Raw genomic sequence first — 20617 nt, forward strand, 5'->3', positions numbered from 1 at the left:
TTCGCCTGAGACTGTCGCAGTCTGTCTGCGTTAACGGTTACTGTCGGGATAAGGGCTCTGGCTCACGCGCACAGATGGCTACAACAACAAGTGCAATCAGTCACTTACTTTCCTTAACATCCAAGTCAACAACAACATTTTACACAGCTTAACAAGCCCTGGAATTCAGGAATTTGGCAGGCAGCACAAGCTGAGCATATGGTTAAATGCATGCTGCCAGCAAAAACAAAACCAGAAGATATATAACAGGAGAGCGTTCTTAAGCATAGAGCGATTAGTGATCTGGAAGACAAATTTAAAAGGGATGGATAATCATTAATAATGCTGAATTTAAAAAGAGACTCATTAGTAAAATGGTGACAAGACACAGCTTACAGATTTCCTAATCTGCTCAATGACTCGCTCTTTATTCATGTAATTTATTTTGTTACTGATTTGGTTGGACAAGGAGTAGAAAACAGAGTAGAAATTTGGTTTCAACTATTTGTTATTTCTCATGACTTCAAATATTCAAAGTCAAAACCTATGAAGTAGACGAGTTACCACAAAGCCAATTATAACAATCCTGCTCCGGAGATGTAATGGGCAGATTTTCCTTAGCTGTTTGACAGAACAAGAGATAATGCAGCAAAGCATGAAGGAAATGCAAAATGCTAACACGTCCTTTGCTTTTTTGAGTTTTGAAGTTCAGCGCTGTACCCTTCAGGGACTGTTTACTTATGGCTTTATACAGGTTTGTTTGAGCAAACACTTTGAGTCGTCTGGCCCCGAATGAGACCACTCAGAGGGATTCAGGGGAAGCTGGCAATACAGCAGCCTGGCAGCACGGATCTCAGCTGCATTGGGAAGTTGAGATGTGATGGCTCCTGAGCCCTGCTCATTTAAACATCTTTTTATCGGGGTGCTGCATCCTTCAGGTGTAAGTTCCACAGGAATCACTGAATCTGTTTCAAGAGCCACGTAGCGTATGTTCACTGTGTGATGCTCCAGGATCCAGCACTTGGATCTCCTCAGCAGAGGAAGGGAGAGACATGTGGTGTTGTGTTTTCCAATCTCTTTCCCCTGTTTTAGCCAGGAATGGGGGATGTGGGTTTGCACCAGCCTCTAATAAACCACCTTTTTGACACTGTGACTCGTTCCTGAACTGGAAGGCAAACACGGGAAAGTGTTATTGACTTTGCTGAGCAAAGAAAAGAGCAGCACGGAGTTTTACTGGAGAAGCTGGTCCCACGCCGATTGTCGGGAAGCTGAGGCAGAGCTACGAGGAGACACATTTGTGTACAATGAGTCATCACCTGCTCTGCCTTTTTGCTTCTGGATTGTAAGAAAGGAGCCTACATAAAATAAAATGATTCACAAGTCTTAAACTTTGCAGACCTATGCAAGAAAAAGCATAAGGAGGTAAAACTCAAAAAAAAAAAAAAAAAGCAATCTCCAGTGTAATAAAGGAAGCTACAGCTGCCCCTTCCTATTGCTACTCCATTAACTGCATAATGAGCTGGAAATGAGCCAGTTTCAACCACCGTTCCCTTCATAAACAGGGGTTTCATTTAAACAGTGAAGCATACTAAAGCAATTTTTTTTTTCTAATATGAAAAAAATTGAGTAAATGCAAATTGTTTTCTTAGTGGAAGAGAAGATGACTTCTTGTAGTCTCGCCTGTTTTTCTGGCATGCAGGACTGTCCAAAACAAGTGCAATTTCCAGGAGAGGAAGCTTAAATCTCTTTCAGTAAAACATTCCACTGCTGTTTTCAGCAGTTCTTTGAAACAACTGCTGTGGGGGCCAAAAAAAGAGCCTGTGTGTTCCTGTGGGCTTAACACATCTGCAAGTTAATTTTTCAAGAAAAGACTTGCAGATTTTCCTTCGGTATCTCGACTTATTTTATACCAGGCTGCAACTGGCAACCCTTCTGTCTGCCTCGTAGCCCAGCTATCTGCCAGGCAGCCCTGTGTCCTCACCGTGGCTGGGGGCTGCCAGCTATCCCTGCTCTGCTGAGAGCGTTTCAGGAGAGGGCTATTTATTTATTTGTATTTCCCATCACACGCAGGCTGGCCCTCTCCGCTCCATCTGTTTGAGGATAATTAGTTGCAAGGGATAAACTGAAAGCTGTAACACTGCAATGTACCCTGAGCCAGTAAAAGTTTCTTCAGTGGAGAATCAAATATTCTTACTGTTTCTGTGGTGACTAACACAGCATACACTTACCCATCTGTCTCCTGTCTCCGAGAGGAGCTGAGGTCAGCTTTCTCAGTGGGAAATTATCTGGATTGCTTTGAGTACACATTAGTGTTTTCAGAAACCCTTTTTTCTACCTCCATTTTTCTTCTCAATAATATCTTTTTATGTCAATATTTAATCATTCTCTTCCTTTCCTGACAGGCCAAAAATACTTCCAAGTTCTACTCGGCTGATCTCTGCAACATGGGGCAAGTGCAGAGAGTACCTGCTAGGTTCATCTTGGATCCTTGGCACGTGTGCCAAATTCAAGAGCAACATCAGCTTGGTTGGCACAGGAAAGTAGCAGGTTCTTACGTCTCTCCATGAAAAGAAATAAAAGAATGTCAGGCAGTGCAAACCTTTGTGTTTGTCACTATAGCAAGCAGATGGACTCTAGCATGCACTCTCCTTGCATGAATGACTTCCTTTTTTACTTCTGTCTGTGGAAAGCAGTTAGCTGCTTCAGCCAATACAAATGTCTCCCCAGAAGAGTAATAGCTTTAAAAAAAAAGGAAGAACAAAAAACTGATGATGTATTTCTACAGGTTGCCTGACTTCCAAAGCCTGAGCCTAACGGTGGAGCTGACAGAATTGTATACGAGTAAATAAATCATTAGCTGAAAGCATATGTGTTTGTTTTGTTTTTTTAATCTGCAGAATGTTGTGCAGTTAAGCTTTGCATAATTATCTCTTGTCTGCATGTTTTACAATGGCGATTTATGGAGCATCTTTGACTTCACATGAAGACTCCAGCCCTCTGTGTGCTTAACTTTACACACTGGAGCTATTTTGTGAAAGCTGATGTGACCATTCAGACACAGAAGAGAGTGCAAGTTGCTGCCTCATTGCAGCTTCAGAAAATCAATACAGACTTTCCTCTTGCTACTGAAAACTCAATCTAGTTTTAAAAATTGGGTTGGGAGCAACATAAAATATTTTATTTCCTTTGAGATTCTATAAAAATAGTAGTTTTCTTCACTAGCTGGGAAGCCCCAAGAAAATATTTTATTTTTCTGTCACTAAACCCAGCAAAGTACTAGTTTGTTGCCAATTAACATAATGTATCTGGTTGTTCACTGTCTCCATTTGCACAAGGAGACATTAGAAAGATTTTTCAAATGGCAGAGCCTCATTCTTTTAACAACTTATTTTGAATAAACACATGCACAGGACAGCTTACAAATATTTACCTACACTTCTTTACATACACATCTGTATGTATGCAGACACGCATAGATGCACACATACATACAGCACTACCAAGTCTGATATCCCTTCCATTTCTAAGTTGCAGTGCCTTGGTCCATGACACAGGCTGGGCATGCAGAGACATGGCACTTATCGGTGTGGCTGCTGAAAATGAGTTACAAATACAAATCTAAAGACTCAAAACACCAGGCTTAGGGGAAAATAACACCATGTGCCCTTGTAGTCTCCTGACCATCGCTTTCATTTCTGGCATTTGGCCCCCTCAGCTGCTGCAAAGCCAGGATGTTTCTTTGACACATCAGCACTGTTTTGATTGGTCTGAGCTTAAAATAGGCGCTGGGAATTAGTGGTATGAAATCATGAAAACTGCACGTCTCTGAAGTGGGAAACAAATGGATCTTTTTGAATCAACATCTTTAAATGCTTATGTTCCTTTTCCCTTCTTTTCTGGCATTACTCCAAGAAAAAAAAAAAAAAAGTGGATGGAGTTTGAAGTTATTTTCCTCTTCCGCATGCTGAGATATCATGGGAGATGTATCATAGTGGAAATTGCCACATTAAGTTCCAACTTCAGGCAATGTACGCATTTTACAGTCACAGTTCTTTCAGCTAAAAGTCTCTGGTATTATCCCAATTGGTGAAGATAGAGAAGAGAGAAAGGCCAAATCAAAGGCGGGGATGGAAAGGAAATGAAAAGGTGAAAAAGGACTGATCTGATGTGCTTGTATTAAAACACCAGCAACCCCTAATAAATACACCAGTCAAACGCTGAGCCCAGAAACACGAAGTCAGTTGTAACGCTTGCATAATCACTCAGTCTATTGAGCCTTATCTAACAAAACGGTTTTCATTTTATATCATTTTCTCAGGTTCTGCTGGAAGGCTGCAATAAGTTTATTTATCAAAAAAACTGGGACAGCTCCTCTGGGAATAAAACAGTTACAGTCCTATCATCTACTGAAACTTCAGGATGTGCACATACTCTCCTGCATCGCCACTGAACTAGAAACCTGGCTGTCTGTGCAGTTAGCTGAAGCCTTGGATCCTAAGTTCCAGTCCAGAGAAAATTTTTACAGCTGAGTTGCATAATATCCTGACAAATTGTTTATAATGGAAGCACTGGACTGATTGTTAACTGTGTGGTTACAAGTTCTTTTTTTATTATCACTTCTGTTCAAATGCTAAAATGAATGAATGGCTTGGGGAAGCAAGTGAAGTAACAAACTGCAATACACTTGTATTTTTCTGGGGGTTTCATGTGCATATTTAATAGAGAGTCAAGATACAGAAAAATGTCTGAGGTGAATCCAAGGAAATTGCCTAAGATTGTGAATTGTAATTTGAAAATATATATTTTTTCAAACAAGCAACAAAGCTGTTATGACATAAATAATCTAAAGAAGAGAAAACCAAAAGGGAGTGGCTTATACAGAGCATGGCTTACTACGGAAGGAATCTAGCACTAAATTGTGTTTTCATAAAATAGGCATTTCAAACCACAACAGCAGCTGCTAATACGGTTCATTTATCACATAAATGATGTCATCCATTGGGTTTTACAAAACATCCTTCCACGTAGCAACATCTTCCTCTCCCCCTCAAACACCACATCCAAAGCCCACTGAAGTCAGACTTTTCCGCAGACTTCAAAGGTCTTGGAGTTCAGACCCGCTGTGAGCACAGTGTGACCTCCTTAGAGGGTAATTAAGACGTGGAGCAGGTCCAGTGTGATGGCCGAGGGGTCTGAGCTGTCTGAGCCCTTGCCACTTTGCTCCTTCCCTTCACAGTTTTTCATCTCTCCCTTGACTCTCATCAAGCTAGCAAATCCACCTCCGCAAATCTGCATTTCCTCCTAGTCCCTCTCTGCTGTCATGTCAGCTCTCTCCAGCTGGCACTCAACTCCCACATCCATCCTTTCCCTTGGGGCAGGCACTGCATGCAGCCTTAGTTTGGCTGTGATCTTCAAAACCTTACTGCTCTCAGCCCCCTCAGCACCATGCAGGCCAGTTGGCATCACTACACTGATACAAACACAACTTCCTTCCCGTCCCCAACCATATACTTGTCATGGGCAAGTGAAAATTCCCCATTTTTAGCTCCACGGTGGCTTGGCAAGAAGCCAAGGGCAACCTAGAGATGTACAGATAGTGCCATGACTTGACTGAGGACAGGGTGTGATGGCCAGGTGCCATGCAGGACACACCAGCCCTGCCTCCTTATTTGCATCCAGGAGCTTGCTTCACACCTCAGCTGGTTTCAAATCCTCAGATAGGTTTTTCTGTTGTTAAACTGTATTGTATCTTTGGCCTAAATGGGACTCAGGAACTTGTGAGTAACAATGCAGCTCACAGCTAGACCCTCCCTGAAGCTTTATGGGGGGGACAAAGAAAAGCCATGAGGTTTTCTTTAAGGCCTTCTCCGTTATATTCTCCAGTCATCTGTTTCACGTATTTCTAGATATGAATCATGAAGAGAAATCCTGCCATTTTTGCCCTTGATATTATGAAGAACATCCCAGACTGCACACAGAGACACAGACTTGAACGTACACAAGCGTGCTGGCACACAGCACTCGCTCCCACCTTTCCTGGTGCACACATGGTCCCGTCCAGCGGAGGCCCTTTCTTTGTTTTGCAGAAGTAGGGGTTCTCGGGGTGGCTACACCACAGCTGCTTGCAGGGATCAAACGTACGGAACTGAAACACAAGAAAAACCAGAGCAGATGATGCTTTGACAGAGCTCTGACTTGAAACTGCAATAGAAGCTGCAGCACAGTGGGGTTTTTCCTTTTCTAGCTCTGAAGTCCCAGCTGTTCTCACTGATTCTTGAGGAACTTTGTGGATTGACTATGTTTGAACTTTCTTGCAAACTCATCAGTGACTCTGAAGTGACATCCTGTCTGAATTTGAGGGAATTATGCTGGGCAAAAATAGCATTATGCAAGTGACCAAAGACAGACTGGGCAAGTGGGAAACTGGTTTTTCTTACACTGCCTTTTCTTACAGTTTCTCCAAATGGTACCACTTCATTCGACAAACAAAAAGAACACTCTTTTTTTTTTTTTACACAAAAAGAGTACTCATGAGAGAGGGAAGCAAGCTGCTCCTCTTCGGAGGGTGGAAATCTGACCTCAGGACCCTGATGCAGCGAGCAGTTCATCATTTTACCTACAGTACAAGTGCTTGTACTGGAGAGAGTGAGAACCACCCACCACACAATGCAATAAGCTATTTATCTGGCCTCCCAGGCTCCCAGGCTCCAGAGAACAGCTCTAAGACCCTCTTTGGCAGGGATATTCTTCCAAGACAGCATCAGTGGGAATTATGTCAAGACACAGTTTTACAGCTGATGCTTAAAAGGTTTTTATCCATTATCTGGAGACACTACGCAGCACGCACAGTCCTGCTGATGGGAATCAAAGCATAAATATTATGTGTTAGCAGCTGCCACACCAGCTGAAAACACCTCTTTGCATTTTGTATTTTTGTCCCACTTGAGGAGATGGAGGTGGGAGGCATAGCCCCAGTACAGAGGACTGTCCTTTCTGAGGTCAAGCCACTGCAAATTGCACCAATTCTTGCTTTGCTTTACATTTAGACTTATTCCCTTGTGTTCCCAGTACAACAGAGCCAACCATGTCATCAGAAGTCCTTGCAAGTTGTTCTACTGGCTGTCAAACTTCCTTGCACATGCTAGGCATCAAAATACATCATGCCTTCCACAAAACTGGAACATAAAAGCTTACTGCCCCATGTAAGCACTACAAGATGTGACACCAAATCCATCTCCTTCTCATCTGGGTGGGAGTTTTGTAACAAAATATGTAGCTGCCAGCAATAGGAGGCTCAGTAATACAGCAAGCTTGTTTGCTTGAAGTCTAAAGCTATTTATGAAACTACAGCATAATCATTTATGTAAATTCGGTTTAAACAAACAAACAAATAACAACAGAGATTCTTAAAATAATATATTTGTCAACATCAAGTTGCTATTTCTTGCTTACAGCTAAGTGGGCACAGCATCTTTCCTTGTGGGCTTCACTACACTGACCCTATTAAGAGCATTTCAGAGACACTTACAACACTCCTGGATGAAAAATAGCAGAAGCTAAACTTAAGTACTCACAGCTGTGCACATCATGTAGCCCAAACCAAAATCAAAACGGCACTGCTCATTCATGGAGTAGTGAATTCCTGGCAGCTGTGGAAGGGAAGGCCAGTCATGTTCGAAGGGATCATCACGCAGACAATCGTAGGAACTGCAACAGGCAAAAATTACAGTAACAGATGGGGCTGTGAGACTTGCACAGAATTTGTGGTTTCAGTGGCTCCTTGTTCCAAACATAACAGAGCCTACGATTTCTCAGACATTGGTTGTGAAGAGCGGTTAATATTGCAATTATGCTCACATAAACTTTATCATGTTGTATCCACCTTTAACCGATTCGATATATTTTTTCTTAAGCCTTTCCGTTTTAATTTCCATTTAGCTTGCAGGTAAATTTCCATCAATTTCCAGGTTCCCTATGAGAAAGGAATCAAAGGAACAATCCACATGAGACCAAGCAGAAAAGAATGCTTAATTAATTTTCCATTTGTGGAATTCCTTACTACCTACAACTGCTTTTGAAGTGAAATTTTAGAAGCAGAAGCCAGGGTAACCACCCAAGAATACTCCTAAGCTTGCAATACGCCTGTCCCTTGCTGAGAAGCAGTAACTCATTGTAAGCATGTGCACTTTTCAGCTTGTATTTAATGCTCAAGATTTCTCCCTCTTTCTGTTTCTCCTGATAGTTGTCAGGAGAAATAATCCATCGTCCATAATCTGTACAAGGTTTCCTTTCCATGGAATGAGATGAGAGATTTGGAAAATGGATGAATGTGGGAGATTTTCCTAAATGGTGAGGACAGCTTGTAACGTACTGGAATCATATTTGACTAAGGTGCATGGAGAACAGAGGACTGATGAGAATATGATTGAATAGTTAACATGGTATAATGACTGGTTAATTCACAAGACCAACATGGTAGGCAGGATCTCCGAAATGTCTCCAATTTACTTAACAGACATGAGGACACCATACCCAAGTCTATTCTGGCAATCATTCAGGCTGCCTTGCAGATACCAATAGCTGGAAGCAGAATTTTGAGGTTAGATTTACTTCAAAGCAAGCCATCATTCTGCTTTGTTATAAGACACTTGAAAATAACTGTACTTAAAAGAATATAAAGCAGCCGTCTAAGCCAGATGATTTTTATTTAATGGATAATGCTCTAAAGGATCTCGCTAACTGAAACAATCACACATCTCTCACAATACTTCTTTGCTTTATTGCCATACATAAATTATCTAAGATAATAGAAATATTGACATAAAGACTGACTTATGTGCATTTTGCTGCATCCTTTCCTACTTGTTTTCCATTTTTGCTGTGTGTCCTGGTAGTTTCCCCATAAGTTTTCCATATATCTTGCACACAACAAAAAGGGGAAGTTCCTTTCCATAAGAAAAAAAAAACAGGATCATAAACATCAGAGTTTATCAGAGAACTTGGGTGCAATTCTAGGGACTGAAGGATCAGTTCTAAAGAGAAGGCAAGGGAAGTGGATGAAGCTCTTAAAAGGACTGGAGAATAAAATAGCTTTTTCTTTTAGGATATTTAAAGGAAAATAACACCCTGAAAAATTAATTCTAGAGTAATGTTCTTTTTTTAGGTATCTATTAAAGTCAAGGAAACCTCTAAGCAATTAAAAAGGGCAGAATTTCATCGTTAATTAGCACCATCTTATCACTGACAGATACCATAAGCAACCCATGGTTCCTGGAGTCATCTGTAAGATACAAACCAGCTAGGGGTTACGTGAAGGGGGAAAGAAAGTTTGTATATTAGTGTCAGCGTCTCCCACTGAGAGGACAGCATACGTACCATCAACATTCAGAAAATGAAACTGAGAACTTGCATTATTATTATTTGTACTTCATGGGAAAGCATCTCTTTCCCGGTAGGGTAGGGGTGAATTTCTTTGTTTTATTCAACCCCATTTGAGTAACTAATAAAAGGATAAAGCATAAATGCTAAGTGTAGAATTGTTCTTAGATGTTTCTTAATCAAAAGAGAGAGATGGTTTAACAGCTACTCACTGGAGGTATCGGTTCAGCTCTTGCTGGCTGCAGCGAGACCAGTGGAAGCGATGAAACGCAGCTTGCACAAGGGGGGCCATGATGCTCCCCAGGCGGACTTCATCCCCGCATCTGTTTCCTTGGCCATCGTGCTCCATGCCTAAACTGTCCCGCACAGGAGAGAGCAAGCACAGTTACGTTGCAGACAAACTCTCAGTGACCATATGGTTTTGTGTCCCTAATGTCACCTATGGTTGATGCAGCCAGGTTCTTACATCCCACAACCCTTGCCCACAAGAGTGAAATCATTAGATATAAGACAGGGTGACACTGAAGTGGAAGAGCTAGTCTGTAGCCCACACAGAAGTACTGACCCCCTTCAACCACTTTCAAAATAGACTAAAAATGCCTTTTTTAGACTTCTGTGTACATCAACATTTGTGACCAACTATGGGTAAGTGAATCAATTTCTGGATTAAGAAGCTAGTCTACTCTCCAAGAGTATTAAAATAAATTTATTTATACTCCCTATCTGGAGCTATTCAGAAGTTTCTCCAGCTTAACAAACAAACAAGCTTATTTGCTTAATTTGAAGTAATTTGCAATTGTAGCCAAGTGGGGAAAAAAGCCACACTGCAAGCTGGTTTAGACTAGCTGCTGCCACTGCCCACTAGCAATTCCACATTGTTTATACGTGAAATAGCCTGGAAAGTGTTGGGTGCCTTCAAGAAAATTACCCCGAGTTACAGATATTTAAAAAAAGGCAGCTTTCTAATGAATGTATTTTCTTCTTCCCTTTGCTAGGATCTTATATTGTGTTGTTTTTTTTTCCATGTTCACTGTTTGACTAATATGGGCACTATCTGTCCGAAACTGAAACTGCATTAACAGATTGGGGCTGAATGTGATTTCAGAGATTACAAACAATCTTCAGAGGTCTCTCTTCTAAAGCTCACTGTGTACTCTTTATAATCCTAATTCAAAAATTCTGGTATCAAATACCATCTGGGTATCAATTCTATGTCCCTGTCTAATTAAGATACATTTATAGTGAGATTCAATAAACTTTGGCAATTTTTTCATTTAAAGTCCTCAATAATTTCTGATAAAACAGACAGAAAAGGACCTGCAGGCTTTCTTAGGGAAAATATAATAGATTGAAACTGTTCAGAAAAAGCCTTCTGGGAACTGGTGTTCTACCAAATAGAAAATCAGAAATCAGTGGGTGTCCCCTGCAGACAGAGAAACTAAAAATGCTCTGAGAGAAAACAAAGCTCTAACAACTGCTGCCTGGCGATTGGTTCCAATCACATCAATTAAAAAAATATTGCATTTTAAAAATATGAAGCATAAAGAATAGTTGTAACCTCAGTGCTTAGCAACTTGTTTCTATACAGTACTGTATCCTTTACCAACAGTAACATATCTCATGTGCTTACTTAACATGGATTGTTTTTGAGAATCATGTATTCCACTAACTCAAAGAATTCATATTTCATCATAACAGATACTTTACATTTCCACCAGGAGACCATAATACATCATTCAATCTGGTTTCACAGCAGCTCTGGGAGGTATTTGGGTATTAGTTCTTTTTTCCATTTGAAATTACCAAAATATAAAACTTACTAAAGATCATAAATAAAGTCTTGAGAGAGCTGAAATCTGAAGCCAGGGCTAACCCTGAATATTATTTCTTAATATAAAGTGCGCCTTTCTAATGTCATAGATATCTATCAGTGCCAAAGACGTAATAAGGTATGACACAGGATGTCCACAGTTTTACTCACACATGTCCAGTTTCATGAGCCACCACAAACGCAGATGAAAAACCATCTTCATGGTTGAGAGTGCAACTTCGGACAGGATGACACATTCCAGTGACTGGAGCATAGCCTGTGAGATATATCACATGTTCCAGAAAATGAACAAGTATTGAAAGGCAACAAGTGGTGAGAAGCTGTAGGAAAAATCTCTGTCTTCCCCCTTGTGACACAAATATGGTTGAGGTGGTCTTTTCAAAGGTAACATGAGATCTCTGCTCACAGTCAACTAATATTGTCATCCCCTATGTATGAAACAGATGAATCCAGCCTGCTGAACAAATTAAAACTATATTCCTGGCTCACTGAGAAGATTGTTATCACATCTAGGACCATTCTGCAATTGCCTTCTCCAAGTACACAAGGCAGCAGAGGAAAAGGCTACCACATACTGCTGTGTTACAGCTCTTGAGCTCGGTGCAGTTCCAGCCCTCAGGGAATGCATGAGAAAAGCCCCAGCACTGTGCTGACAGCAGATCTGGCCAACCCAAAAGGAATGGGAAAGCACTGAGATTTATCCCCTCCAGTGAACAAACCTGATCCCAGAAGAGGCAGAAAGAAAGGAAAAAGTGGACAATACTGGGCCCTGCTGTTCCAGGCCTCTTGGTAACAGCATTTCTTGGCAGTCCATGCTGCAACAACTTTTTAAACACAAACTATTCTTTAATCTTTGGGCATTTTCAGGTATTTACATAGGGATCCCATTTGTTTGGCTTCACTGAGAGTAAAGAAATGATCCAATAAATAATCTCATCAGTTAGACAGGACAGAATAAGTGAAAAAGTTACAGTTGAAAATGAGCCTACGTAGAGCAGTTGGGGAAAGAAAGCATTGGCCCAAACTAAGCAAAAGGGACACGATAAAACTTTGCACGATTTGCTTTGCAAAGTGATAAAAACAAATGCTGTTCAGAAGTCTTGCCATTTACAACACAAAACCTGATGCAGATCTTACCTTGCATGCCAGATGGACCAAAATCCTGCCTGGTGAGAAAGATAGCGTGGTCGTGATATTCTGCATGCCCAGTGTCCGGTTTCTGCTGCAAGTAGGCCCAGCGACACACATTCTCCAAGCTTTGAGAAGGGTTCCCAATCTCTATCAGGCTCATGGACTGGACAAGCCAAGGAGAAAAGACAGCAATAGTTATTTATTAAGCTTGGGTGATTTTTTTTCCAACTTGTTCCAGCATTTGACCAAATATTCCATTTCCATTAAATCTCTGTTCTTAATAAACACTTATGCTTCACAAACAAATTGTACAGGATCAAGAGAGTAAGAAAGAAAATAGCTAAAGTTCACAGCTAGATTGAAAATGATTTCCGTGACATATCCATAAGCTTTAAGATATAACAAGAGGGAAAGAAAAAAAAAAGTATTTTAATGACAAAATCAATATTGTGTTTTGCACTGTGCATTATTATTTCTATGCCACCTTGGCACCAGCTTGCACCATCACCTCCAGTGTGGATATAAGTTTCCAACCAAGCACATACCCTGTGGGAAGTGCACCAGCACTTGGCCAGCAGAGACAGACCCAGCCTGGGGAGGGCAATGCCTGTCAAACTCCTGGCCCTGGCTTATTGGCCACTTTTGCCATGCAGCCAGGATGTCAAGGATGTTTTTTCAGCAGTACTTGAAGCATTACTTTGAGAAATCGATTTTCCCAAAGACTGCCTTTTAACATGAGTTTTCTTTAACTCTTTCTGTATTTGAAGATCATTCAGGACGTAGCCCATCTTCCCCGTCTGGTACACCTTTCTTCTATGTACAAGCTGCTGGCATGACTTAGCTGACTTGAATGAGCTAACATGCATTAGGTGGGTGCAAAGGACAATTCTCTTGAAAAAGAGAAAGGTATTTTTTAAAATTCAGCTAGTATATTTGCTTTTTTTTTTGTTGTTGTTGTTCAGTAGTACTTTCTTAAGAATTCCCAGCTAACTCTACTTAATATTGTGCTTTGTTAAGACTTTTAAAAGCTTATTGTATGCAGGATGCTATAAAATGTATGACTAATTGACCCACCCCAAGCCTTCCAGGATTTTTAAGAACTACATATGTGAACCCTGACTTTTCATTTACAAAAATTATGTCACCATGACAACACTGTGATCATAACACAAACCACTACAATTTAGATGCTATACTGTACTGTAAGCATTTATAATTCCCAGATACTTAATTTAGAGCAAAACCTAGCCTGGGCCAAAAATAAGAGAGAAGTAATATAGTTCGTGTTTAAATACAGATGTATTTGACATCTTCTCTAATTGAGTGCATGATGGAGTACACAGAGTATTGACTACACGAAAAAGAAAATCCTCAAAGGGTTGTGGAAGAACAACTGGAACTGATAAAAGAAAAGCCTGCCAAACTGAGGTCTGATTTTGGCAAAAATGGGATATTACAATTCTGCAAATGTTCAGAAAAACAAATTAATAAACGAAATAGAGGCACAGTTTGGATTCTGATACCACTTTGGAAAGAAAAAGTGGTAATATAATCCCATGCTGGATCATGCTGCTTCCAGCCATAATTCCCTTAGAAATAGAACTAATAACCATGCTAAAATGGTGGGACAGTTGTGGTGCCTTTATTGCATCTTCATATATTTATAAGAACCGACAGGAGCAAACTTTGAGTGACTAATACAAAGTAAAATCCTGGCTCTTCAAGCATATATTCTATTCAGCTAAACAACATGTGACCACTGTTTAGGTCTTTAGTAAGATCCATCATAGGTTTAAAAAAAAAAAAAATGTAGCTATCTATATCATCTCCACCTTGATCTCTTCTCCAAAGCTTCAGAAGAGAAACCAGTCCCACCAAGAAGCCTGGTGAGAAATCTCACCGTGAGATTCAAAAAGCAAAGAACATTTGTAATATGAAGTTGAAAATTTTTAAGTCATGTGCATAACACAAAAATCATTTAGTTTGTGAATGGTAAATCTTTGTCTCATAATGACCTCCTTCTACACCTTCTACCAAATGAAAGTAATTCTATTTTATGACTGATCAGAATGCAAACAAAAAATACAAATTATCAACATGTGCTTTTTTTAAGGGTATCTCAATATTTACAAAGAAACCTCTGCATGATAGCAAACCAGCATAGAATATGAAAAAGGCAGTAATTTCCAAATAACCACCAGTTTATAGTTTTCCTTGGTCATGAGTCATCTCCACCCTAGCCTCTAAGCAGCAACCTTTGCTGATGGACCCCAGTACAAAAGCAGAAGACCAGCATGAACTAACACAGCAGCTTGCAACACTCTTCTAATGAAGGCTGAGCCTGCCAGAGACCAGTCTGCTGCAGTGCACGCTGCAGCTCCCACAGGCTGGGCACGGTGTTGGCATTTGGAATGAGTCGACAACTGTTTTCTTTGTATCCTGACGTCCACTCTGGAGAGCAAAACCACTGGTTCAGGCCAAGAGCATCTCAATGCCTATTTATCATAATTGCAATTTTAGAGTTTGTCTTCAAGTGAACAAAAGGAGAACCAACTGGCTAATGTGGAGCATTGAGTTTTTCTTTTCCAACCAACACACTGGGGAAAGTGAAAAAAAAAAAAAAAAAACTGGCTTAAGAGGGGAAACAAAATATGCAATTCTTTAAAACTTGTTTCAGTTGATGCCCAACTTCTTTGGCAATGACACAATTTTTAAATCAGAAATGTTGCATATATAAAATTGAGCCTTGCTCACTGCAAGCTAGGAAATGAGGCATCCATTAGGAAATCAATTCATTTAGGTGCCCATGTGCTACAGATATGGAAAGGAAGCCTAGGTCCTACAACAGTGAGGAGGGCTTCCTCACGTCCCACCTGCTGTACAAAAAGTACTTGAGCCCACTGAGTATTAATAACATCTGTCTTTCTTCACTGTAATGTGGTAGCCTGAAAAGAGAAACCCACTTGGTTCCTAGCAAATTTTCACCTAAATTCTCATGCTCTGCAATTTGTCAAGGAGTTCTAAATCAGAATGGCTCCAGCAGTATTAATAGTGACCTTGGCACATTGCTAGGATCTTCCCATGCTCTGGAAGTCTCAACTAACACAAGGGTTCATTATCCCTTTATCCACCACTAGAAACTGATGGCTAGGCAGAGCGTCACCATTTGCCGTTGAACCTCCCAGCTCTGCCCTGAGTCATGTTTCATTTGGAATCGGTGTGATCCCGGAGCAGTGAATATTGCATGGCCAGGGAACCACCAATCTGGGATCTGATTCATCCCCACTGTGCTACGTAACTGCACCAGCTCAGCCAAAAATCCATGTAAGTCAGTGTCCTCTTCTGACAGCAGGCACCAGGATCCTAAGGTCGGTATTTATGGGACCTATGTATGCTGTGGTATTTTCCTCACATAACCTGCAGTGCTCCAGTGGTCTTTGGAACAGAGATTTCCTGAGCCAGATGTGCCTTCATACTGAATTTTCATTCACTTTTTCAGCTGCCCGGCCTTAAAAGATAAATGCTGCTGTCCTGCAAGAAAGGTGCTTAGGAAATCATGGGACCAGGCACAGCTTGTTACTAGACAGGGCAGATATAATACATTTTGGAAGAATGTTGTCCAAGAATTTACTGTTGTAGAGATATCAGGTAACACTTGATAACATTTTCTCTTGGAAGTCAATGGGGAGCTTTCATCAGACTCAGAAAACCTCAGCCCCCTATGAAATGGACACAGTGAAGGGATAAAGAGGAAAAGAGATGAACTGTGTGCAGTAATAAGGACTGAAAGTAAAGCAAAAATCCCTCTCTGTCACACAGCGAAAGGCTGGGGGCTAGCAGGCTGGCTGTGGAGAAGAGGTGTAGGTGTTAGTGTTGGCCAGCAATGGGCCCCCGCTGCCAGGAACACGCAAGGCCTGCAGCTGGCTGGGAAGGCCGGCTTTCCAAACAGGACAGCAGGCCTGTGGAGAGCATTACTCAGCTGATCAGCAGGAAAACTGCCAGTGGAAAGAGAAATTTTCCTTCTCACAGCAAGAAAAGCAAAAAAATCCGCGGGCATTTCAGAGAGCTGCTGATGGAAACAGATGGAAATGTTTGCCGAGAAGTGGAAAGGCCTCGGCTGGGGGAACGGCCCCCACATGGGGAAGCACCCCAGAGGCCTACGAGGACAGTGTGCACCAAAGATCCAGCTGAGATCCTTGCTCTCACAAACCCAACATCTACTCATGCCCTTCATTTTCCTTCTTTTCTGATTCTGCCTTCGCATCTCTTCTACTCCCCTTCCTTTTTAGAGTGAAGAAGCAGAAAAAAAATAACAAAAATGGAAGAGGACTGAGTTGCAACCACCATGAGTACAAAGAGGCAAAGCAGGGCAATAAGAGATGATTCTGAGGTTGTTGCTACACAGATTCAGATGCCTTTGAGCCTTCTTTGATACCTGTCTTGCTTTTCAGGGAGTTATCAGCATGATGTTAAGTTCTCCGTTATAGAGAGACCGAAAACCACATCATTTATGAATCTGTACTGGGAGGTCCTTCAAATACTTTTGGAAATAGTTTGGAAACTACGAAATACGTCAAATAATTTTTCTTTAAGAATTTCAAATATAAGATTTTCATTGGAGAAAACTGCAAATTTAGTCTATATTCTACTCAAACTTTTCAAGAACGTTCAATTTGCCAGTAAAAGATACACTGGTATTACGCATACAGTGGCAGCTTTCATTAACCAAGTGCTTGATTCATCTGCCATCTGACATAACTGGGTACAACTTAGCAATGGTGGTGATGAGCAGGTACTTGATAATACTAACACAAGGACTTTAGGTAGGTCAGGAGCTTGCTGGAAAAGCACCTTCCCTAACTCATCCATTAGGTGGTGCTCCAAGAGTGCCAACAGAGAAGGCTCTGCTGCTCTTCAGTAGCTCCAGAAGGAGCAGAAATATGCTGAACGTGCTAGACTCCAAACTATGGTAGCAAAAGTTGGAGCATTCTTGGGAGACAATTTAACATATGACTTTCCCTTCTTGAATGTGTAACATTTCTGTGAAACATGGCACTTCTGTTGTTCACTGTATATTGGATTAGATCTTTTATATTCTTCTCTAACACTGAACAAGACAAGCAAAAAAATAAATAAAAAGAATTATCTAGTGTCCATGGTAACCAAACTAACAAATATAGCTCATTCAGCAAACTGTCATTTGCATTCAAAGGATCTGTAAAGCTTTCTTATGGCAGCAGTTTGTAAACATTTTTCAGTCTCTAATTCCGTATAAATGTAAGCAGATCAGGAATACAAAGTACTGTTTATGCTATCAGCCAGCTCTACATTCTTCAAGGTCCCAACAAAACACACTGGGAAATTACAAATGGTGAGTATAGTATCTAAGTAAGGCAATTCATCAGTTCACACAGATAAAAATAAGGAGGACAATATCTTCTCTCATCTTTATCCCCATATTAATCTAGCCACACAATAACAGCACAAAAATATGAACAGGAGTCAAAATGGTAAATAACATGTAGGTTCTGGCCTTGCAGCTAAGCCTGTGCAAAATCAGTTAGTGCTCGTAATCAAGAAAACACACACAAATGAGTTACCTTTCTCAACCAGGAAACAGGCATCAGTTTTGAAGGCTCTTTCTAAGGATTTTCTGTACTTACCATGGAAAACTACGATACTCAACATTTCTCATTAGTGAGCTAACACAAGCACAGGATAGAAAAGAGAAGGCTCAGGGGGACCTCATCAATGTGTATAAATAGCTGATGGGAGGGGAATAAAGAAGACTTAGCAAGCCTCTTCTTGGTTGTATCCAGAAAAAAGACAAGAGGCACAAATTTAAATACAACAAATTCCATATAAATGCAAGAAAAAAAAATATTTACTGTAAGAGTGGCCAGACATTGGCAGAGGTTCTAGAGTCTGGTTTTGGTGATATTCAAAACCCAACTGGACAATGTCATGAGCCACCTGCTTTGAGCACTGGGGTTGGTCTAACTAAGCCCTGAGGTTGCTTCCAGGCTCAGCTGTTTTGTGACTCCAGCTAGCAACCCCCTCGCCTTGCCAGGCAGAAGTGCTCTGAGACTGAGCCCTCACCTCTTCCCAGGAGAAGTAGAGATGAGGGGAACACTGAGCTTTTCCCTCCAGCCTTGATCAAATGACAAATGCGGAGGTCAAACACCTGATTTAAGGGAGAGAGCTGGTTTGTCCTTCCATCTCAGCAGTGTCACCTGTGCCACCTTCTGGGAAACAGAGAGAAAAACCTGGCTCAGATTGAACTGCTGCTTTCCAGACTGGCTGAGCCAAGAACATCTTGCCCACTTGCATCAAGCTTAGACACGAAAAGGTCAGATGGCAGAGACGGAGAACACCACATTGTGAAAAGATCAAAGGTAAGCCCTTGTCTCAAATGAGGGCAGTGGGAGATGTGTGAATAACTGAAACCCTTCTCAGTTGAACAGACCTGTCCTGTGAGATTGCAGACAACCATCTCATTTTACCTTTTTCCAAATTGCCATATTAAAACTTGTTTCTTTTTCTTTCTCTCCCCTAACCTTTTTGAAAGGTTCTCTGCCCTGGTGGTCCAGTTCCTCTTTCAGTTTGACCAAGTTGATACATGGCCAGAGGCCAACCATTTGTTCTGGGGCCAACACTGGTCTGTAGCTAACTGGTTTCCATCCCAGCTGAGCACAGAGCAGACACGGCATCCCACAGCCTATCCCACCCCGTGTCTGAACATGAGTGCCTGGAGCTGTGCATGTTGCTCCAGAGGACAGCTCAGAGGTGTCCTGCATGGCCACGTTCACATTTCCCAAAAAATAACTCTCATAAATCCTCATGTGGCTCATTTAGTGAAATCCATGCAGTTCCTCTGAAAGTCTTCATGACTTTTTTTTTTTCACTAATAACTGTTCTAATTACACCCATCACAGCTAATGTGTGCTTTCCTCTGCTGCTGTGTAAAGGCACTTCATCTGCACACAGAGTCACCATTGTCGATGGACAGAGCGTGGGGCCGGAGCCAGGAATTTATGAGGTCTTATCCCCAGCCTGCCAGTGACCTTCCGTGTGGCCTTGGAAAATAACACTTAGCGTCTTTGTTTTTTTAGCTGTAAAATGGGAATAATAATCTTTATTCATCCACCTCAAAGAGGCGATGAGAGGATTTTATGCAGTGCTTAGGGTTTAAATGTTTCCAAACAAATTTTATGATATCCAGTCAGGGTTTTCAAATCCATTTTCAGCTCATCTCTTGCCACCTCCTCTGCACTTGGTGATAGTGGTTGCTTTGGCTATTTCCCTGAGTGTTCTAGAGTTTGCTGGATTACAGAGCTCTTAAAACAAAAATACATCTAAATGGAATAATTTGCTTAATCACTGAATAATAGCCTTTTCAAATGATTCTGAATTTTCCAAAATTTGTAACTCCTGAAGTCAAGAAGGCAGAAACAAGCAAGCTCTTCTTTTCCCATCTGAAGAAAAATGAACCACATTTTACTTATTTGCAGCATTGCATCACATCAGTAAGTCAATGTAAAGAAAACATAGAAAAATGCACAGCAACTCCCAAATATTTCATGGATATGGGGCAAGCTTTGCATCCTGCAAAGGATGGGACAGGATGTGAAGCCTGCCCCAAAGCTTTTGCACATCGTTCTGTGCTAATGGTCTCCAGCTGCCACAGCCTCAGCCTAAGTCCAGAGGTGATAACTTGCACCAAACATTACTTCAGTAAGACGGCGTCAGATCTTGTGAACCTGCCCATGGAGTAACTTCAACGTCATCACTAGGGAACATCCTGGTGATGAACATTTTTTCAACTTCTCAAGTCAATTAATACAATTAATGAAATTAGTGAATTTTTGAATGTATGGCTGTTTGCTTGAACATATTAAAAAGTATGTTTCAAGGAATGGAGTACCTTCAAGCAAGAATCACTGAAAAGCTGGTTGCTATGCAACTCAAGTATTGTCCATATTATTCTTATCAAAAGATGACATATTGTATAAAATAATATAATCCTCTTAAAATAAAAAAAAAAGCACACACAATATAGTAAAAGGCTGCTTAGGGGCTGAGAATTGGCAATAGCTCAGAGTGCTGTCAGAAACCTAATGGTGAGGGTACATACTTCATCAGTTACAGAACCATAATGTAATTATTATGATTATTTAAATGGCACCCTTGATAATATATATAAATTACCTACAATAAAGCAAGTGAATCTGAAGATATCAGCGACAAGCTTTGAAAATAAATGCTAACTCTAACAGGACTGGGATAATATTTCCATAT

The 20617-nt window shown here is 40.9% G+C and overlaps 1 protein-coding gene across 2 annotated transcripts in view; it reads right to left on the minus strand.

Moving 5' to 3' along the window:
- ADAMTS2 (ADAM metallopeptidase with thrombospondin type 1 motif 2) overlaps positions 1 to 20617 on the minus strand; it is a 176797-nt gene that overhangs the window by 26472 nt on the left and 129708 nt on the right. For both annotated transcript variants that reach the window (XM_027468533.3, XM_072023135.1), the window contains 5 exons: positions 12326 to 12482; positions 11339 to 11444; positions 9570 to 9713; positions 7554 to 7686; positions 6011 to 6124 (listed from right to left, as the gene is read on the minus strand). In XM_027468533.3, coding sequence (XP_027324334.2) covers positions 6011 to 6124; positions 7554 to 7686; positions 9570 to 9713; positions 11339 to 11444; positions 12326 to 12482 — 654 coding nt within the window. The remainder of the gene's footprint in view (positions 1 to 6010; positions 6125 to 7553; positions 7687 to 9569; positions 9714 to 11338; positions 11445 to 12325; positions 12483 to 20617) is intronic.

The sequence above is a fragment of the Anas platyrhynchos genome, chromosome 14, assembly GCF_047663525.1.
Source record: "Anas platyrhynchos isolate ZD024472 breed Pekin duck chromosome 14, IASCAAS_PekinDuck_T2T, whole genome shotgun sequence".
NCBI lineage: Eukaryota > Metazoa > Chordata > Aves > Anseriformes > Anatidae > Anas > Anas platyrhynchos.